General features: G+C 42.5%; 1 protein-coding gene across 9 annotated transcripts in view; it reads right to left on the bottom strand.

Annotated features, from left to right (window-relative positions):
• ano5a (anoctamin 5a) overlaps positions 1–23,053 on the bottom strand; it is a 270,568-nt gene that overhangs the window by 111,924 nt on the left and 135,591 nt on the right. For all 9 annotated transcript variants that reach the window (XM_063061746.1, XM_063061747.1, XM_063061748.1 and 6 more), the window contains one exon: positions 3,342–3,452. In XM_063061746.1, coding sequence (XP_062917816.1) covers positions 3,342–3,452 — 111 coding nt within the window. The remainder of the gene's footprint in view (positions 1–3,341; positions 3,453–23,053) is intronic.

Raw genomic sequence — 23,053 nt, 5'->3', positions numbered from 1 at the left:
ACAAAACAACAAATTTTACATGATATTAATGACTTATTATAAACCTGATTCTTATTCTTCTTGATTCTTCGATATAGAGCATACAGAAAATAGGTAAAGTATAGCATTCCAATCACAAACAAGAGAAAATCTGCAGGTGCTGGAAATTCAAACAACACACACAAAATTCTGGAGGAGCTCAGAAGGCCAGGCAGCATCCATCGAAAAGAGTACACAATTGCTGTTTCGGGCCAAGACCCTTCATGAGGACTCTGAATCCACACTTATTCAGGTCCTGATGAAGGTCTCGGCCAAAAACTCTTTTGCATTGATGCTGCCTGGCCTGCTGAGTTCCTCCAGCGTTTTGTGTGTGTTGCTCAAAATATTGTATTCACTTTCCAAACAGCAAACTTCCTTAAAGACTAGCAGGACAAATAACCAAATAAAGAAAGGATATACTGATGGTAGGTAACTGAATTGTTTCAACTTTCTGCAGTTAATTGTCCAAATTTCCTTGAGGACACCTCACAAATCTGTGAGCCCTACCACCAAGGAGGGTAAGGTAACATCACCATCTGCATATTTCCCCCCAAGTCACACACTAATTTGTAAATATGTTGCTGATCCTTCACGGTCATAGGATCTAAATCCTGAAACATCTTCTGCAAGAGTACCGTGGAAGTACCTTCACCAAAATGACTGCAGTGGTTTAAGAACCTGGCTTATCATCACTTCCTCAAGGATAGCTTGGGAAGGAGAATAAATGTGAGTTTTGCCAGCAACATTCACATCAGAAGAAGTGAGTAATTAAAAGAATGAAGTAGTCAGTCCCATTCTCTGACACTTTTACTGTGGCCATGAACTTTATGTACAGTGGCTGGAATAATGAGATGGAGTTGTATTAAATCAAAAGAACAGGGAAGGAAGGTGACTGTTAATGAGAACTTTGAAAAACAAAATATAAACCAAGACAGTACTAGAGGAATTCAGCAGTGGGAAACCTTAACATGATGAACGTCTAATCAGATAATCAAATATTACATCACTTTTAAACAATATACTGAGGCTGTGACCATCTGACTGAGGGAGAAAACAGGAGTGTCTCTAGTTTAATGGCAAGTTTGAAAAGATAATGTCCCAAGGCACTGTGGTACTGCCTTACTATAGGACACAAGTGGCAGTCAGGAGGATTTGGTCAAAGTTCTGCCATAACCCTGAGTAGTGGAAGTCTAAGAAACCACTTCACAGTCCTAATGGTGCTTATTTTTGTCTTGGTAATGCTGGGATCTTTGGCAAGAGCTTAATGATAGCAAATTCAAAAATCACCCTACAGTTCATCAGTATTGCGATCTATCAAACATTCCCCAAGGTATGAATTATTCACCAGTTCTTTCTACCAGTCTGGGGTACATAATCAAAACTAATTTACACAACCTTTTACACAATTTCAATCCATTCTATATAAACTATAATGATAATTAGACAGGTTCCTCAACCTCTGTTGATTATAACAGTTGCCATGGAAAATCAGATTATTCATAAGAGAAAAAAAAATCTCAACCTTACTATTAAGGTTCCAAATTGCTTACCCTTCATACAGGAAGGTTTGTATAATAAGATCTGTAGCTCACAATATATTAACCTATACACTCAGTGGCCACATTATTAGGGACACCTGCTTGTTAATGCAAATATCTAATCAGCCTATTATGTGACAACATTTCAACGTATAGAAGCATGCAGACGTGGTCAAGAGGTTCAGCTGTTGTTCAGACCAAATAGATAGATAGATATACTTTACTGATCCCGAGGGAAATTGGGTTTCGTTACAGCCACACCAACCAAGAATAGAGCGTAAATATAGCAATACAAAAACCCCCAACAATCAAACAACAATATGCAAACTGTGCCAGATAGAAAATAAGTCCAGGACCAGTCTATTGGCTCAGAGTGTCTGACCCTCCATGGGAGGAGCTGCACGTTCGATGGCCACAGGCAGGAACGACCTCCCGTGCCGCCCAGTGTTGTATCACGGTGGAGTGTGGCCGAAGTCCAACAGCAAAAAGTTCAATATCTGGTCTACGAACACGTTCCTCGATCGTAATATGACCCGGATTGCACCATCTGTTGTTAGCCAGAACAGTAAGCACCCAACTCCTCCACGCTTACCGCTCTCGGTACACTTCCGGTCAGCCGGAAGGGTCTGGAAGCCATCCATGGAGAAGTTTTGATTGGATATGACCTTGTGCAGCCCCGTTCCAGCGAAACACATAACATGGCACTCCCGAAATGTTCTCTGATGCCTGGCTAGCGCCGTGAACTCGTCCATTTTATTACCCACCGAACTCCTCTTCTCCATAAGTCTCTGTCGTCTCGACCCGGTCCTCTTTCCTCGACTTCGTGATCCCCCTCTGCATCCTCTGTGTGTTTTCCTCCAGATTTCAGCAGGGGTGTCCGCCGCTCTGCTCGCTAAACCAGCTGGCATTAGCGCAAACAGCTGATCCCTGGAATACACAATGCAGCCATGCTTCTGTCCCGTGTGTCGGGATGTAACTATTTCCAGTGCTAAAAACCCAAATAAAACTCTCTCTACCAGCATGTTAGAGAGGGTGTAGCTTCGAGGTGTTGCCGTGAAAAAAAATACAAAAAATAACGTAAGTTAAAAAGTAAGAAGAAGAAAGTAAGGATACTGATCGGAACAGCTGTACCAGGCTGCATGCACGACCGGCGCATGCACACTAATCAAAAATATCAGAATGCAAAAGAAATGTGATCCAAGTGTCTTTGACTGTGGAATGGTTGTTGATGTCAGACAGGGTGACTTGAGTATTTCAGAAATTGCTGATCTCCTGGGATTTCCATGCACAAATTCTCTAGAATTTACAGAAAATGGTGGGGGAAAGAAAGCATCCGGCAAGCCCCAGTTCTCTGGACAAAAATGCTCCGTTAATGAGAGAGATCAGAGGAGAATGGACGAACTGGTTCAAGCTGACAGGAAGGTGACAGTAACTCAAATAACCACGCTTTACAACAGCGGCGTGCAGAAGAGCATCTCTGAATGCACAACACGTCGAACCTTGAACTGGATGGGCTACAGCAGCAGAAGACCAGGAACATACAGTAAGGATGTACCTAATAAAGTGGTCACTGAGTGTTGAGTTTATCATCACATATTGTAGGCTTAACCCACTTGAGGCAAGAAATTAATTGTAGGGCTTTGGATGGATGCACTGAAGTTCAGAACAAATTATATTCACTTTATTTACTCCAAGGCAGAGGCTTCTATTTCTCTGGGGTTTTAGGTGCAACTGACCAATAACAATTGCAGAATAGATGCAAAGAATTAAAAGGATAACCCTTACCATTCTCCTTTCTCCATCCCTAGGATCGTCCACATACGAGAGGATGAAGTCAACCCTTCTGATTCCATCACAAAAGAAGACCGAGTCTTTGCTGTAGACTTGTTTATCAATCTAAGGAAGAAGCAGAAGATGAACTATGAAAAGGTGGTTAATGCCTTTGATTTTGACTTTGTTTTCTGAAGCGGTTCCAGGCAGGGAACAGGCCAAAGTTCCACAACAGGCAGAAACATGGCAAATAGCCAAGACAAGGTCATAACTCATACCGCATGCACAATTACTCAACAAAAGCAATAATATATACGGGATGTAATGCAGAATAAGTGGCCTAATCCTGCTCAAATGCCTTTCAAAATCAACAATGGATTATTGTTACACTTACAGTCTCAAAAGTTACTAAGCACAATTGTGACAATAGTACAAAAAGCTAGCCTTGTCTTGCAAAAACATTCCAATTCCAGCAGTGCCTGGGTGTACTTTTCAGAAACAGCTCCTGAAAGACTAGCGCTTTAAACTGTTCTGTTTTATTTTTATGCATTTTCCTCACAACATAGTCTTTGAGGCCTGTTCTCAGAGCAATCCCACCAAACTCATCCCCCCACTGATTTCCCTGCCATCCATTCTCCACACGTGCTCAAGACTACCCACCTCCCCCCTTCTCTTACCAACCACCAAAGCTAGGGTAAAATTTACAGCAATGATTCATCCGTTAGCATTGAGACATGGTTAGAAACGATAAGAAGCCCATGTGGTCACAGGGAGAACGTGTAAAACAGGAGGAGGAGAAGATGGCGGCGCGATGCAGTGCGTGTGGCTTCTCCGGTGAATGATATCTGTAATCTGTCAAGTAGGGTACCATGCACAATCCTGATTTGATGGAGACAGACATGAGAGTACGGAGGAACATCTGGAGAAACTTCTGAAATGCCCGCTTCGCTGCCACTGGTACTGTGTGGTAACCGGAATCGCCAGAGCAGAAGGCCCCGAATCCTCGGCTTTGCTTGTTTCAGCGGCCGGGGCGAGGTCAAAGGCGCTTGGCAGAGGATGGCGCTTGGGAGGCTGTGTTGGAGGGGTTGGTCGGAGGCTCGAAATTTTCGGATGGATGGACTCAGTGTCGGCTGTGGTCGGGTGCTTCCAATGCATTGGCAAGTTGTCAGTGCCTGGAGGTTTATGGCAGGGAGTTTCTCCCTTTTGCCGCCTGCTATCAGGGACTCGGGAGTCGATCGGGACTTTAGATTTTTATTTACCGTGTCCATGGTCTGTTCGTTGTCAAATTATGGTATTGATTTGCACTGCTGTAACTATATGTTATAATTATGTGGTTCTGTCAGCGTCAGTCTTTGGTTTGTCCTGTTTTTCTGTGATATCACTCTGGAGGAATATTGTATCATTTCTTAATGCATGTATGCATTTCTAAATGACAAAAGAGGACTGAGTGTTCTCATAATCTAATCTAATCTAATCTAATCTAAATTAGGGGGAATAAAGATGAAATTTTGTTTTTTGTCATCTACTTCAATGATCTGGATGATAATGTGGTAAATAGGTAAATACAATAATGGTTTGGAATGGACTAGACAGGCTGAAGGCTCTGTTTATGTGCTGTAGAGGACTATGATCCTATGACTCTAAATCTAGAAGAGAACAGTAGAACTTCAGCCTATTTAGCACAGACATTGTGCACTGAAGGACCTGTTGCTGCGTTCGACTGTTCTCTTCTAGATTCAGAGTCATAGGATCAGAGAACTTGACAGCACAGAAACAGACCCTTCAGCCCACAATGTTTGTGCTTTGTCATTACGCCAATAGGAACTAATCCCATTTGTCAGCACCTGGTTTATATCCCACCATGCTCTTCTTGTTCAGGTGCCCACCTAAACTTCTCTTGAACATTGCTTTCAGATCTGCTTCCACCACTTGCCCTGTCAGTCTCTGTGTGAAAAATGATGTCCTGCAAATCTCCTTTAAACATTCCCCTTATCACCTTAAAACCACCCTCTATTATTTACTATGTTCCCCCTAGGAAAAAGAGGCAGACTGTCTACCTTATTTACAGTAATAAAGACAAAATCCAAAGCATGAAGAAATGTCCATTCAAGTGAAAAGCAAGAAAAAGATTGTCTACAAGAAAAATAAGGGGAAAAAAATAGACTGTTCATCTTTCCACAGACACAGCCTGACTTATTGATTTCTTCTTGCGTTCTGTTTTCATTTCAGATTTAAAACATCTGCAATTATTCTTGATTTTCATTTGTTACACGTGTAATATTCTGACAATTGCAAACAGAGCTTTCTGCACAAAATGCACTTCAGAAGCAATTGAGAAGTAATGACTGGTTCGACAAGGAGCATAAACATGAGAGACTCTGCAGAATAACACACACAGAATGCTGGAGGCAGCATCCATGGAGAGGAATAAAGAGTTGAAGTTTTGGGCCAGGACCCCCGTGAACCTTCATGCTGCCTGACCTGCTGAGTTCCTTCACTAGTTTGTGTGTGTTGCTCAGCAGGGAACAGCTTGCAATGAACTACCATGCTTTGACACCGTTGATATATTCTGTCTGGATGCATTATAGCTTAGTATGGCAACTGATCTGCATATGACCACAAGAAGCTGCAGGGAGTTGTGGACACAGCTCAGCCCATCAAGGAAACCAGATATCCCTCTAAGGACTTTGTCTATATTTCTTGCTGCCTCAATGAAGCAGCCAGTTTAATCAAAGTCCCCCACCCATCCTTACTTCAAATCTTTCCATCAAGCAGAAGATACAAAGCCTGAAAGCATGTTCCACCAGGCTCAAGGACAGCTTCTGTTGTAAGAGTATTTAACAGTCACCGAGTTTAATAAGATGGACTCTTGACCACACAATCTACCTCATTACGACTTTGCAGTTTATTGCACACTTGCACTTCCTCTGTAGTTGGAACACTTTATTCTGCATTGTTGTTCTACTTTTTTTCTAGATCATTGCACTGAAAGAATCTAATCATCTGCCTTTCAGGTAAGTTCCGTTACTGGAGTTGGCAGAGGGCATCTCAGGCCATGCAGCTTTGCAGTTGCATCAGCTGTCAAAGACATATGGCCTAATCTTGGAAGATATTAAGCAAATGGCCTGAATCATCCGGCTTCTTCATCCTTTGTTTCTATTCGTGATGAAGGGTGTTGGCCCAAAGCGTCGACTCTTTATTCCTTTCCATAGATGCTGCCTGACTTGCTGAGTTCCTCCAGCATTTTGAATTACTCTGGACAGAAGTTTAAGCATCAATACACAAGTAAAAGAAAACTAGACTACCCTCTAAACCTGGTGTCATATGTATTTCATATGGACATAATAACAAATGAATGCAGCTAGCAGGATTATCTAACGTGTCCTAGGAGATAAAGCACCAGATTTGTCACTGCTAAGATTACCAAAACCATTGCTTTTCTTTCTGTGACTTTTGCTTGAAGGAAAGGTATGTAGAATTAAGATTAGATGGTAAAGCTGCGGAATAAGTGTTCTCCATCTCCTTTAGTGAGATCAGCAGATGCATGGTATAATCACTACCTCCAAGTCACTTGGAATATTTTCACTTTTTCATTGGTTTAGATATAAACTAATCTAATCTCCTCTGATCGCCTTAGTTTCCAAGTCAAAATCCTAATAAGACTCCACCTAAGTGATGTGAATAGGGCAGGAAAGGGTCCTTCAAAGTGAGCCTATAGGTCACAGAATCAGTTCACAGTAGCGTTAAATAAAGTTATCAATGCCATTTCAGAAGCCTGATGGGTTGTACATTAATAACTGTTCTTGAACCTGAATATGTGGGACATAAGGCTTCTGTACCTCCTGCCCAATGGTAGTAGTAAGAAGAAGGCATGGCCTGGGTGGTGGGGGTCTTTGATAATAGATGCTGCTATCCTGTGACAATGTTCCATCTAAATGTAATCAATAGCAAAGTGGACTTTGCCTGTGATGGACTGAACAACACCCATTACTTTCTCCGGCCTTTTCCATTCCTGGGTATTGGTGGTTTGGTACCAGGCCGTGATGCAGTTAGGATACTTTCTGCCGTGCAGCTAATACAGTTTGTTAAAAGCTTAAGGTAATGCACTGAATCTATGCAACCATCTAAGAAAATAGAGGTGCTGTTGTGCATTCTTTGTGAAGACACTCGTGTTTATTTTTACCATACTCAAACAAAAACAGCACATATTTGTCCAGTTCCTGAACAAAATCGTGCTCAGAGATGCATCTTGGCCAGGGCGACTACCTTAGCTTTGACCTGCACCTTCCATGCTACTGCTATTTATGGTCTAGAGCTGGGGTACCCAATCTGGGGTCTACAGACCCCTTAGTTACTGGCAGGGGTCCATGGCATAAAAAAGGTTTGGGAATCTTTGGCCTAAAGGAAGTGAGTACAGTACCATGGAAACAGTGAATCAGCATGCAGGCATTCCATAAAGCAGAACACCATGACTCACTCAGATGACTCACAGCTTCAGATAGAACTTATGAACATTTAAGGGAAATGCTCTTGCTGTGATTAATTTAAATGACTTTTTGACTATAAATCATCAGATTGTATAAACAGATAAAATTCAGTTAACTGACTCTGGATGTCAGTTTTATTTTAAGAAACAGATCCAACTCCTCCAATATTTGCTTCCTTGGAATAAAAAAAAATAAAACCTAGCATGCAAGTCCCTCCCACTCTCACTCTAAAATCATCTGTATGCCCTGTGACGCGCATATATAAATCAACACTAGCTGGAGGTGGGAAGGTGTGCAGTTCTTTTAACCCCGCAATGGATTAAAACAGTGGTCTACTGAAATTATGTGAATACAGAAATATTTATCCAGAAATTTCAATCCACGACCATTTTTAATTGATTTTTTCTCCTTTTTCCCTAACCATCCCATGAATGGGACACAATTGCACCCATTTCTTTACTGAATGGCGTTACTACAGAAGGGTGAGTGGGTGGGGAAGAAGTGAGAAGCTAGGGGGTGATAGATGGTAAAGGACTGAAGGAGGAGGAATCTGATAGGAGAGGACAGTGGACCCTGAGAGTAAGGGAAATAGGAGGGGCACAGTAGGGAAGTGACGAGAAGGGGTAAATAGGTAGCCAGAATGGGTAATGGAAAAATAAAAGGGAAGGGAAGAAATTACCCTAAGGTAGAGAAAGTTCTAAAAGATGATTCCTTCTTCGTAAGCTCTTTACTTTATCCACTTATCACTTCCCAGCTTCACCCTGCCGCACCTTCTCCCTCATCTCCCAGCTTGTACTCTTTCCCTTCCACCACCTTTATATTCTGGCTTCTTCCCCCTTCCTTTCTCGCCCTGATAAAGGATCTCTGCCCAAAATATTGACTGTTTATTCCTCTCCATATACTGTATGCTGCCTGGCCTGCTGCATTCCTCCAGTATTTTGTGTGTGTTACACCAATCTATAATTTGGTATCTGCCTCAATCACACTGTAGGGTCTTTTAAGAGACTCTTAGATAAGTATATGGAGCTTAGAAAAATAGAGGGCTATGCAGTAGGGAAATTTTAGGCAGCTTCTAGGATAGGTTATATGGCTGGCACAATATTGTGGTCCGAAGGGCAGTAGATTTCTATGTTTCTATGTTAAACCAGTCATCTGTGTCTTCTACTTTGACCATTCTAACACACTCCTCTCCTCCTTCACAATCTTCACAAATTCAATCTTAACTAAACTTCACTGCCTATGCTTGAACTCATTCAATCATCAGGATTATGATTTTAATTTTCAGAGTTTGTTAAAAAAATCCAAATTTTAATTTCATGATGGGTTTTGAACTCTGGTCTTTGGATCATTAATTCAAGACCATACAGTCTCAAACTAAGGACTTTAATTTTAAATTTGCCATTTCTCTCATTCCAGGGCTTTGCCCTTTCCCAAACTCTAAAGCCTTTTTCAAGTGCATGTGAACTTGTGTCCCTCCTCCACATTCCTCAACTACTCCAACAGTGGCCATCTTGTCAGCTAGTAGGGACCCCAGCTCTGCAGTCCCTTTTCCAGATATAAAGCAATGTCTGGAATTTCTTTCTTTAGCCCAGAAAACAGCATGGATCTCAGCAATGACAAGCAGAATCCTCCAATGACTGTCTCTGCTTGATTGACTAATTAAAACAGCAATCAAGACTTAAATTTACATATTTACAGAAGGGCTGATGGGGTATTGAGCCATTTTCTTGCCAGTACGCTCATAGAGATTGTCAAGATGATGAGTGGTATAGAGTGGACAGACAGCAACTTCTTCCCAGGGCAGAAATAGCTAAAAAGGGCACAAATTTTAAGGTGTTTTGAGGAAAGTATCGGGGGATGTCAGAGGTAACTTCTTTACACAGAGATTGGTGGGTCCGTGAAATACCTTGACAATGGTGGTGGTAGTAGGAGATTTATTAGGAGCATTTAAGAATCTTTTAGATAGGCTCAGTGATAAAAGGAAAATGGAAGGCAATGCAGAACGGTTAAATTAATCTAAGAGTAGGTGAGTAAATTAATCTAAGAGTAGGTGAGAAGATCAGTGCAACATCGCGGACCTGTGCTGTACTGTAATGTGCTATGTTCTAGTTCGTAAACTGGAAGGCAGCTGGGGTGGAATTTTTTTTCAGCCTGCATGGTTTCAATGTGTTTATGTTATCAGTCTATTCTTGATTTAAATGAGGCAGGTAACAGTAATAGGTATCGAAAGGCAGATGCACAAAGAATAGCAAGTAGAAACAGGGAGGAATGTTAAAGGTCATGAATTATTTGGAGAAAGGCATGGAACAACCCTGCAAACACATTTTCTGAAAGCAGCTCTAGTATCCAGGCATGTCCCAAGAATTCTCCTCTCATATGTAGAAACTTAATCGGGTCAAAAATCATGTGCAGGGGAGATATACCAGGATGTTTCCTGGATAACATCTTATGAGGATGGGTTGAGCAAGCTGGGACTTTTCTCTTTGGAGCAAAGGAGGATGAGAAGTGAATGGATAGAAACATAGAAACATAGAAAATAGGTGCAGGAGTAGGCCATTCGGCCCTTCGAGCCTGCACCGCCATTTATTATGATCATGGCTGATCATCCAACTCAGAACCCCGCCCCAGCCTTCCCTCCATACCCCTTGACCCCTGTAGCCACAAGGACCATATCTAACTCCCCTTAAATATAGCCAATGAACTGGCCTCAACTGTTTCCTGTGGCAGAGAATTCCACAGATTCACCACTCTCTGTGTGAAGAAGTTTTTCCTAATCTCGGTCCTAAAAGGCTTCCCCTTTATCCTCAAACTGTGACCCCTCGTTCTGGACTTCCCCAACATCAGGAACAATCTTCCTGCATCTAGCCTGTCCAATCCCTTTAGGATCTTGTACGTTTCAATCAGATCCCCCCTCAATCTTCTAAATTCCAACGAGTACAAGCCCAGTTCATCCAGTCTTTCTTCATATGAAAGTCCTGCCATCCCAGGAATCAATCTGGTGAACCTTCTTTGTACTCCCTCTATGGCAAAGATGTCTTTCCTCAGATTAGGGGACCAAAACTGCACACAATACTCCAGGTGTGGTCTCACCAAGGCCTTGTACAACTGCAGTAGTACCTCCCTGCTCCTGTACTCGAATCCTCTCGCTATAAATGCCAGCATACCATTTGCCTTTTTCACCGCCTGCTGTACCTGCATGCCCACTTTCAATGACTGGTGTATAATGACACCCAGGTCTCATTGCACCTCCCCTTTTCCTAATCGGCCACCATTCAGATAATAATCTGTTTTCCTATTTTTGCCACCAAAGTGGATAACTTCACATTTATCCACATTAAATTGCATCTGCCATGAATTTGCCCACTCACCCAACCTATCCAAGTCACCCTGCATCCTCTCAGCATCCTCCTCACAGCTAACACTGCCACCCAGCTTTGTGTCATCCGCAAACTTGGAGATGCTGCATTTAATTCCCTCATCCAAGTCATTAATATATATTGTAAACAACTGGGGTCCCAGCACTGAGCCTTGCGGTACCCCAGTTTTACATGATTAGAGACATAGATTGAGCAGAGAGCCAGAGACTTTTTTTCCCAGGGTGGAAATGGCTAATATTTAAGGTGATTGGAGGAAAGTATAGGGGGATGTCCGAGGTGTGACAGAGAGTGGTGATGGCATGAAATGCCCTGCCAGTGGTGGTGGTGGTAGAGGCAGATACATTAAGGGCATTTACAAAACTCTTAGATAGGGACAGGAATGAAAGAATATGGAAGACAATGTTGGAAGGAAGGGTTAGATTGATCTGACAGTAGGTTAAATTGTTGGTATACCACTGAGGGCAAAAGGGCTGTACTGCGCTGCAAATGTCCATCTTTGATGTCCCATGTTCTAAAAAGTTACTGTGATTAGCACTATAAAGCTTTGAATACCTCTATATGTTGTTACCCTACAATAATAAGTTACAAGAGGAACAACAAAGTCTCTAGCCCTTTGATTGCTACAATTTTTAAACCATTTCCATCATTCTAGATAAAGAATTAGTTGCCTACAGTATAAAGAGCATGAACATTGCTTAACATCATACATTCTTTTAGTCACTGATGAAATTGTTCAAAACTTCCAAATGCAATTTAAATCATCTGATCTTTGATATGCTCCTGATTAGCAAGAACTTCAAAGGTTATGAGTGAACGCAGGAAAATTGGGGTAGAGAGGGATAATACATCATGATTGAATGGTGGAGCAGACTCGATGGGCCAAATGGCTTAATTCTGCTCCTAAGTTTCATGGTCTAATTAGCAAAGTGAATCCACTCGATGAAATCTAGGAGGAAGATATAAAGCACCTAACTTCATGGGTCAGTTTCAAGTAATTATTTACTATTGGTTTAAAAAGTAAGGAGTTAATTATTATGCCTTACGAATTAGAATTTCAAAAGATTATCTTGGCAGCAAAACTTTTCCTAACTCTATTGTGCAAAGGACATCTATGTAACAATAGTAGCTTGTGCTGGATTGAGACAAGATTTAGCTCTGCACCTTCACAGGCACAGAAACAATGAAGTATGCACTTCCTAGCATTGAAAATGGAAAATCAACATGAGCCCACATCTTGTGTAAATATAGTTCTGCAAAAACAGCTCAGCTATGTGCATCATCTATTTTATTAATAAACAACAGAGGAGGCAATTTAACACAATGAATCTTTTTAAAATCAACACAAGAAAATGGTCAGAATAGGATTTTAAAGTATTTAACATCCTTAACCATTTCAGTAATAAATTAACCTATCCTCCAAATGCAAGCAAACTATAGAGACCAGTTATTTTCTTGTAGTCACCTTGGGGAGAACAATGGGGATTTAAAACATCAAGTATACATAGCAACACATACAAAACGTTGGAGGAACTCAGCGAATCAGGCAGCACCTATGGATAGAAATAAGCAGTTGATGTTTCAGACTGAGACCTTCAGGACTGGAAGTGAAGGGGGAGGAAGCTGGTGGGGGAAGGATATGGGGTACAAGCTGGCAACTGATAGATGATGATGCAAGGGGTTTGACTGCTATGATGAGGCCTCTCTCAGGTTGAAAGAGCAGCAGTTCATATTCTGTCTTGGTAGTATCCAGCCTAATAGCATGAACATCAATTTCTCTAACCTCCAGTAATTTTACTCCCTTACCTCCTTTCTCTCAATTTCCATTCCCTATTTCGGCTCCCCCCTTAGCCACTTCTCTTCTCCTCACCTGCCTAATACTGATCTCTAGTGCTTCCCCTCCTTCCCTTTCTCCCATGGTCCACTCTCCTCTCTCATCAGATTCCTCTTTCAAAGAAACATAGAAACATAGAAAATAGGTGCAGGAGTAGGCCATTCAGCTCTTCGAGCCTGCACCGCCATTTATTATGATAATGGCTGATCATCCAACTCAGAACCCCGCCCCAGCCTTCCCTCCATACCCCCTGATCCCCGTAGCCACAAGGGCCAAACCTAACTCCCTCTTAAATATAGCCAATGTACTGGCCTCAACTGCTTCCTGTGGCAGAGAATTCCACAGATTCACCACTCTCTGTGTGAAGAAGTTTTTCCTAATCTCGGTCCTAAAAGGCTTCCCCTCTATCCTCAAACTGTGACCCCTCGTTCTGGACCTCCCCAACATCGGGAACAATCTTCCTGCATCTGGCCTGTCCAATCCCTTTAGGATCTTGTACGCTTCAATCAGATCCCCCCTCAATCTTCTAAATTCCAACGAGTACAAGCCCAGTTCATCCAGTCTTTCTCCATATGAAAGTCCTGCCATCCCAGGAATCAATCTGGTGAACCTTCTTTGTACTCCCTCTATGGCAAGGATGTCTTTCCTCAGATTAGGGGACCAAAACTGCACACAATACTCCAGGTGTGGTCTCACCAAGGCCTTGTACAACTGCAGTAGTACCTCCCTGCTCCTGTACTCGAATCCTCTCGCTATAAATGCCAGCATACCATTCGCTTTTTTCACCGCCTGCTGTACCTGCATGCCCACTTTCAATGACTGGTGTATAATGACACCCAGGTCTCGTTGCACCTCCCCTTTTCCTAATCGGCCACCATTCAGATAATAATCTGTTTTCCTATTTCTTCCACCAAAGTGGATAACTTCACATTTATCCACATTAAATTGCATCTGCCATGAATTTGCCCACTCACCCAACCTATCCAAGTCACTCTGCATCCTCTTAGCATCCTCCTCACAGCTAACACTGCCACCCAGCTTCATGTCATCCGCAAACTTGGAGATGCTGCATTTAATTCCCTCATCCAAGTCATTAATATATATTGTAAACAACTGGGGACCCAGCACTGAGCCTTGCGGTACCCCACTAGTCACCGCCTGCCATTCTGAAAAGGTCCCGTTTATTCCCATTCTTTGCTTCCTGTCTGCTAACCAATTCTCCATCCACATCAATACCTTACCCCCAATACCATGTGCTTTAAGTTTGCACACTAATCTCCTGTGTGGGAGCTTGTCAAAAGTCTTTTGAAAATCCAAATATACCACATCCACTGGTTCTCCCCTATCCACTCTACTAGTTACATCCTCAAAAAATTCAATGAGATTCGTCAGACATGATTTTCCTTTCACAAATCCATGTTGACTTTGTCCGATGATTTCACCGCTTTCCAAATGTGCTGTTATCACATCTTTGATAACTGACTCCAGCAGTTTCCCCACCACCGACGTTAGGCTAACCGGTCTATAATTCCCCGGTTTCTCTCTCCCTCCTTTTTTAAAAAGTGGGGTTACATTAGCCACCCTCCAATCCTCAGGAACTAGTCCAGAATCTAACGAGTTTTGAAAAATTATCACTAATGCATCCACTATTTCTTGGCCTACTTCCTTAAGCACTCTAGGATGCAGACCATCTGGCCCTGGGGATTTATCTGCCTTCAATCCCTTCAATTTACCTAACACCACTTCCCTACTAACAAGTATTTCGCTCAGTTCCTCCATCTCACTGGACCCTCTGTTCCCTACTATTTCTGGAAGATTATTTATGTCCTCCTTAGTGAAGACAGAACCAAAGTAATTATTCAATTGGTCTGCTATGTCCTTGCTCCCCATAATCAATTCACCTGTTTCTGTCTGTAGGGGACCTACATTTGTCTTCACCTGTCTTTTCCTTTTTACATACCTATAAAAGCTTTTACAGTCAGTTTTTATGTTCCCTGCCAGTTTTCTCTCATAATCTTTTTTCCCCTTCCTAATTAAGCCCTTTGTCCTCCTCTGCTGAACTCTGAATTTCTCCCAGTCCTCAGGTGAGCCACTTTCTCTGGCTAATTTGTATGCTTCTTCTTTGGAATTGATACTATCCCTAATTTCTCTTGTCAGCCACGGATGCACTACCTTCCTTGATTTATTCTTTTGCCCAACTGGGATGAACAATTGTTGTAGTTCATCCATGCAACCTTCAAATGTTTGCCATTGCATATCCACCGTCAATCCTTTAAGTGTCATTTGCCAGTCTATCTTAGCTAATTCACGTCTCATACCTTCAAAGTTACCCCTCTTTAAGTTCAGAACCTTTGTTTCTGAATTAACTATGTCACTCTCCATCTTAATGAAGAATTCCACCATATTATGGTCACTCTTACCCAAGGGGCCTCTCACGACAAGATTGCTAATTAACCCTTCCTCATTGCTCAAAACCCAGTCCAGAATAGCCTGCTCTCTAGTTGGTTCCTCGACATGTTGGCTCAAAAAACCATCCCGCATACATTCCAAGAGAACCTCTTGCTCAGCACCTTTACCAATTTGGTTCACCCAATCTACATGTAGATTGAAGTCACCCATTATAACTGCTGTTCCTTTATTGCACACATTTCTAATTTCCTGTTTAATACCATCTCCGACCTCACTACTACTGTTAGGTGGCCTGTACACAATTCCCACCAGCGTCTTCTGCCCCTTAGTGTTACGCAGCTCTACCCATATCGATTCCACATCTTCCCGGCTTATGCTCTTCCTTTCTATTGCGTTAATCTCTTCTTTAACCAGCAACACCACCCCACCTCCCCTTCCTTCATGTCTATCCCTCCTGAATATTGAATATCCCTGAACGTTGAGCTCCCATCCTTGGTCACCCTGGAGCCATGTCTCTGTGATCCCAACTATATCATAATCATTAATAACAATCTGCACTTTCAATTCATCCATCTTATTACGAATGCTCCTTGCATTGATACACAAAGCCTTCAGGCGCTCTTTTACAACTCTCTTAGCCCTTATACAATTATGTTGAAAAGTGACCCTTTTTTAATGCTTGCCCTGGATTTGTCGGCCTGCCACTTTTACTCTTCTCCTTAGTACTTTTTGCTTCTACCCTCACTTTACACCCCTCTGTCTCTCTGCACTGGTTCCCATCCCCGTTGTGAACTAACCTCCTCACGCCTAGCCTCTTTAATTTGATTCCCACCCCCCAACCATTCTAGTTTAAAGTCACCTCAGTAGCCCTCGCTAATCTCCCTGCCAGGATATTGGTCCCCCTAGGATTCAAGTGTAACACGTCCTTTTTGTACAGGTCACACCTGCGCCAGAAGAGGTCCCAATGATCCAAAAACTTGAATCCCTGCCCCCTGCTCCAATCCCTCAGCCATGCATTTATCCTCCACCTCATCGCATTCCTACTCTCACTGTCGCGTTGCACAGGCAGTAGAAACATAGAAACATAGAAAATAGGTGCAGGAGTAGGCCATTCGGTCCTTCGAGCCTGCACCGCCATTTATTATGATCATGGCTGATCATCCAACTCAGAACCCAGCCTTCCCTCCATACCCCCTGACCCCTGTAGCCACAAGGGCCATATCTAACTTCCTTTTAAACATAGCTAATGAACTGGCCTCAACAGTTTGCTGTGGCAGAGAATTCCACAGATTCACCACTCTCTGTGTGAAGAAGTTTTTCCTAATCTCGGTCCTAAAAGGCTTCCCCTCTATCCTCAAACTGTGACCCCTCGTTCTGGACCTCCCCAACATCGGGAACAATCTTCCCGCATCTAGCCTGTCCAATCCCTTTAGGATCTTATACGTTTCAATCAGATCCCCCCTCAATCTTCTAAATTCCAACGAGTACAAGCCCAGTTCATCCAGTCTTTCTTCATATGAAAGACCTGCCATCCCAGGAATCAATCTGGTGAACCTTCTTTGTACTCCCTCTATGGCAAAGATGTCTTTCCTCAGATTAGGGGACCAAAACTGCACACAATACTCCAGGTGTGGTCTCACCAAGGCCTTGTACAACTGCAGTAGTACCTCCCTGCTCCTGTACTCGAATCCTCTCGCTATAAATGCCAGCATACCGTTCGCCTTTTTCACCGCCTGCTGTACCTGCATGCCCACTTTCAATGACTGGTGTATAATGACACCCAGGTCTCGTTGCAATCCCGAGATTACTACCTTTGCGGTCCTTTTTCTCAACTCCCTTTCTAGCTTCCTATATTCTCCTTTCAGGACCTCATCCCTTTTCTTACCTATGTCATTGGTACCTATATGTACCACGACCTCTGGCTCCTCACCCTCCCACTTCAGGATATCTTGGACACGATCAGAAATATCTCGGACCCTGGCACCAGGGAGGCAGACTACCATCCGGGTCTCTGGACTGCGTCCACAGAATCGCCTATCTGACCCCCTTACTATCGAGTCCCCTATCACAACTGCCCTCCTCTTCCTTGCCCTACCCTTCTGAGCTACAGGGCCAGACTCTGTGCCGGAGGCACAGCCACTGTCGCTTCCCCCGGGTAAGCTGTCTCCCCCAACAGTACTCAAACAGGAGTACCTATTGTTAAGGGGCACAGCCACCGGGGTACTCCCTATTACCTGACTCTTCCCCTTCCCCCTCCTAACCGTGACCCACTTGTCTGCCTCCCGTGGCCCCGGCGTGACCACCTGCCTGCAACTCCTCTCTATCAACTCCTCACTCTCCTTTCTTTACGTCTTTCGCCTATCACGTCCCAGCTTCACACTTCATACCACCCCACACCACCCATTCACCTCCCCTCTCACCTGGATTCACCAATCACCTGCCATCTTGTGCTCCTTCCCTTTCCCCACCTCTTTATTCCGGTTTCCTCCTTCCTTTCCAGTCATGATCAAGGGCCTCAGCCTGAAAAGGTAGATGGTAACTCCTCTCAATAGGAGCTGCCTGACCTTTCGAGCTCCTCCAGCATTCTGTGTATTGCTTCGGATTTCCAGCATCTGCAGAATCTCTTGAGTTTAAGGATACATAAGGATTTTCTGATACTGCATTGATTAATATGGCTGAAGAAATGGCACATTGCCAAGTTAATCTTTTTTTCCCCCCTCTGAAGAGATGTATTTTGGTATTGCTGGAGACCAAGACAGCTGCAAATCTTTCACGGCATGAGAGTTTAGATTAAAATGATACATGAAAATTAAACAACTGGCATAAAAAAAATAAATATCTGTTTTTCCTGTTCAATAACACAATGGTTACCCACTTAATTACTATTATGAGAGCTTTTGAAGATGCTGACCTAACTCTTATAGCTCCAAGTCATTGAGGCTTAGACAGAGAACGAAGTTTAATGTCTATACTGTTGTTTTCTACTACCTGTGGATTTCCAGCAGGCCATTTCTCAATTATCACAGCTATGCTGACCCCCTCAGAGTTCAGGCATGGTGAGAGGACCAAAGCATAAATGATACCATAAAGGCCAAGAGTGTTTTATATACAACATTTTGAATATTTGTTCCAATTGCAATATTTGTATTCATAATGAATAATAAATCAGGTCTAATGGTAGTGTCACAATTTAAGTCAACAAGTATTATTTGCCTAAATAGTGCTGCAAAAAAAACCCAAAAATTTCATGACATATGTGAGTGATGATAAACCTGATTCTGATATGGGTCTCTTTTGTGGATCAGGAGTGGGAAGTGGGTAGGGAGAGGGGAGGGAGCAGGAAGCATCAGAAAGACATTCTGTAGTGATCAATAAACCAACTGTTTGGAATCAAATGACCTTGCCTGGTGTCACAGGGCTGGGTGTGTCTGCAGCCGTGCCACCCCCTGCCCGGGCACTGCTTTTCTGCCACCTGTTCCACACCCCTCCGGCAGTGCTCCACCCTCACCATTCCCCCAACATCCTTTGCTCACATCAGACTTACAAACTCACTCTCCCCTCCCAGTTGACAAATACAGTACTATGCAAAACCCTTAGCCACACTAGCTATATGTACGTGCCTAAGACGCTTGCATTGAACTGTACATATTAAAGTATACGACAACATCAGGAACATCATCACCAGCAACATATTCAGATGATGGAGGAAAAGGGTATCTGAAAATCTCAAACCGGCATGAAAGCCTGCTTCCCACCTCTCTTCACATAATCAAGGTATTAAGTTGGACTATTCGTAACAGACATCTCATGGCACTACAGAGTTATCACCAATCAGTCCCTTAATCCATTGGATGGCTCAATAAATCAACTTCAGAGTCCCCTCCCAGGCCAAAATCCTTAGCGTCACGGCTCTGATTGGTCTCGGTCCGAAACGTCAACTGTACTCTTTTCCATAGATGCTGCCTGGCCTGCTCAGTTCCTCCAGTATTTTGTGTGTGTTGGTTGGATTTCCAGCATCTGCAGATTTTCTCTTGTTTCTGATTATAGAGGGTTGGATCTCTCAGTACGAATGCTCCGTAGTTAAACTTCCCAAATGCTTTTAAAGCTATCAAAAAACAAAGATGTATTCATCTTCCACCATGATGAGAAACGAGTAAAATATGAAGCTAGGAATATGAAACACCTCCAAACTCTGGGAAATGTACAAGTAGAAAGTCACTCCTGCCTGTGTCAGTTAGTCTTTTGTTCATTTGCCAGTGATTCAAATTAATCCTATGATCCAAACTTTTCATCTAATAACCCTGTAAACTGATGCATCAAGCTACCCAAGCAACATACATCAAAGTTGCTGGTGAACGCAGCAGGCCAAGCAGCATCTATAGGAAGAGGCGCAGTCGACGTTTCAGGCCGAGACCCTTCGTCAGGACTAACTGAAGGAAGGGTCTCGGCCTGAAACGTCGACTGCGCCTCTTCCTATAGATGCTGCTTGGCCTGCTGCGTTCACCAGCAACTTTGATGTATGTTGCTTGAATTTCCAGCATCTGCAGAATTCCTGTTGTTTGCATCAAGCTACCCAGATGCCTTTTAAAATAAGTTCCTATGCTATCTATTTGCAACATTCCCAGGTAATACATTCCAGAGCTTATCAATTATGTATAAAAGAAATGTTATTTCCTCCTGTTATGGCAACTTTGAAAAAAGACCTCTGGTGTTTAATCCAGTTATCATTTGAACATTATTTCTCTATGGACTTAAGATGAAGCAAAACTATGTTTATTTTGAATATCACATTCTTATCTTCCCTGAACATTTTCTCCCACTTGGAGAACAAATCTAGCTTCTCATCAGAAAATTCTCTTATGATGGTGAATCTCCTGCACCATCTCAAATTGTTTTTTGTGCCCATCTCAGAATAGCATTATTTAAAACATTCATCTTCTTTCTCCTTTCAAAGTGCAAAGTCATTTTGCCACTTTATCATTTCCTGTCAGAATAATCTCATGTTTAGATACTGCAGTGCCCAAGATCATGTTATGTCTATGTATACATATCTACATACAAGTTACTTGCACATTGTGTTTAAAAGGATTGCTTTTTATATTTATTGTGTTTTTATACTTAGTGTTTTTATGCTGCATTGAATCCAGAGCAACAAACATTTTGTTCTCCTTTGCGCTCATGTACTGAAGAATGACAATAAACAATTTTGAATGTTAAATCACTTCACATCAGCCTATTTCACAAGATTACATCTTCCTGTTGTCTGCTCCCATCATGCTCACCACATTGACATACTCTGATCATTTGCAAGCTTTAATGTTGTACTCCAACATCGAAGTCCAATGTTCAAAGCAAGATAAAATTTTAATCCTAGTGAACTACACTGCTGTATACTCTGTTTTAAATCATCTCCCCCCCGCCCCACCGTTCTGCTTCTTCCTGAGACAAATTACAAGACACTTCACTGATGTCTTTATTTGAAAGTCCATGCCTATCTGACCATGACCTTTAACTGCTATTTCTTCAAAGCACTCAATCAGCTTAATTAAATATGACTAGGCTACAACAAATTTAACTTGATTTTCCAAGTACACATTAATCTTTTTCTCTGGCAATGGCATTGAGTAGATTTTCTATTAGATGGATTGGTCTCCAGATACTAGACTTATCTTCTACTGATAAAAAGTGGGAGAGCAGCAATCTCTAGTCCTCCGGCACTATTTCAATACCCAAGATGATATGTGTACAGTGCTTCTACTTCCATCCCAAATATTCTCAAGCATCCATTTGGACGGGTGGACACTAAATTTTGAGTGCGCAAGCACGAGGAATTCTGCAGATGCTGGAAATTCAAGCAACACACATCAAAGTTGCTGGTCAATGCAGCAGGCCAGGCAGCATCTCTAGGAAGAGGTACAGTCGATGTTTCAGGCCGAGACCCTTCGTCAGGACTAACTCTTTCTTCAGTTAGTCCTGACGAAGAGTCTCGGCCTGAAACATCGACTGTACCTCTTCCTAGAAATTTTGAGTGCTGCTAATTTGCTAAGCTCCTCCTACTGTTTTAGTGTAATCCAATGCCTCAACTCTTTTCTCCTCAGATACTAACCTCAGCTTCTTTGGTGAGGACATAAGTATTCACAGTACCAGACTACATCCTCTGCCTCAACTAGGAAGCAGTTTCCTTTTAACTAAACCATAAGCTGACCCACTATTTCCCAAACTATACTTCCACTTTTTTTCTGACAAGTTTACAGATTTTTGGTATTACCTTCATGTTACTTTCATGCTAGGCGAATTGTCAAAGGCAGGTTTTCTTTTTGAATTTTTTTTTTTTTACACAGACAGTGGTAGGTACCCAGAATGCACTGCCAGGGATAATGGTAGACAGTGATACTATAGAGACATTTAAAAGGCTCTTAGATGGGCAGGTGGACGTAAGAGAAACGAGGGGTTATAGGTTGTGTAGGAGGAAAGGGTTAGATTGATCATGGAACACACATAAAAGTTGCTGGTGAACACAGCAGGCCAGGCAGCATCTATAGGAAGAGGTACAGTCGACATTTCGGGCCAAGGCCCTTCATCAGGACTAACTGAAAGAAGAGCTAATAAGAGATTTGAAAGTAGGAGGGGGAGGGGGAGATCCGAAATGATAGGAGAAGACAGGAGGGGGAGGGATGGAGCCAAGAGCTGGACAGTTCATTGGCAAAGGAGATATGAGAGGATCATGGGACAAGAGGCCCAGGGAGAAAGAAAAGGGGGAGGGGGGGAAAGCCCAGAGGATGGGCAAGGGGTATAGTCAGAGGGACAGAGGGAGAAAAAGGAGAGAGAGAAAAAGAATATGTGTATATAAATAAATAAATAACAGATGGGGTTTGAAGCGGAGGTGGTGCATTAGCGGAAGTTGGAGAAGTCAATGTTCATGCCATCAGGTTGGAGGCTACCCAGACGGAATATAAGGTGTTGTTCCTCCAACCTGATTGTGGCTTGATCATGGAGTATGTTTATACTAGTCAGCACAGCATTGTGGGCTGAAGAGTTCTATGCTCTATGTTCTACTTGCTAATATAATTTCATATTGTTACAGCCATTCTTTGTTCCTTTTGCTTTGGAATTGTGTCTCCTGACTTTCCAATGATCATTCATGACTAGAACATGACGATCAATGGCTAGAGAACTTCATAAATCAAAATATTGAGTACAGGAGTTGGGATATTTTGGTGAGACCTAATACAGAGTACTGTGTGTAGTTCTGGCTATCTGTTTGCAGGAAAGATATCAATAAGACTAAAAGAGTACAATGAACATTTATAAGGATGTTGCCGGGACTTGAGGACCTGAGTTATAAGGAAAGGCTGAATAGTTAGGACTTTCTTCTCAAGAGGTTAGGAGAATAATAGAAGACGTGATAGAGTACACAAAATTATGAGGGGTATAGTTCAGATAAATGCAAGCAGGCTTTTTCCACTGAGATTGGTGAGACTAGAACTAGAGGTCATAGGCTAAGGGTGAAAGTTGAAATGTTTAAATGGAACTTGAATGGGAACTTCTTTACTCAAAGGATGGTGAGAGGGTAGAATGAACTACCACTGGTGGATGCGGATTCGATTTCAACATTTATGAGAA

Source organism: Mobula hypostoma, chromosome 11 (genome assembly GCF_963921235.1).
Source record: "Mobula hypostoma chromosome 11, sMobHyp1.1, whole genome shotgun sequence".
Classification (NCBI taxonomy): Eukaryota; Metazoa; Chordata; class Chondrichthyes; order Myliobatiformes; family Myliobatidae; genus Mobula; species Mobula hypostoma.
Note: the sequence above shows the minus strand (reverse complement) of the source record. Positions and strands in the feature narration are given on the sequence as shown.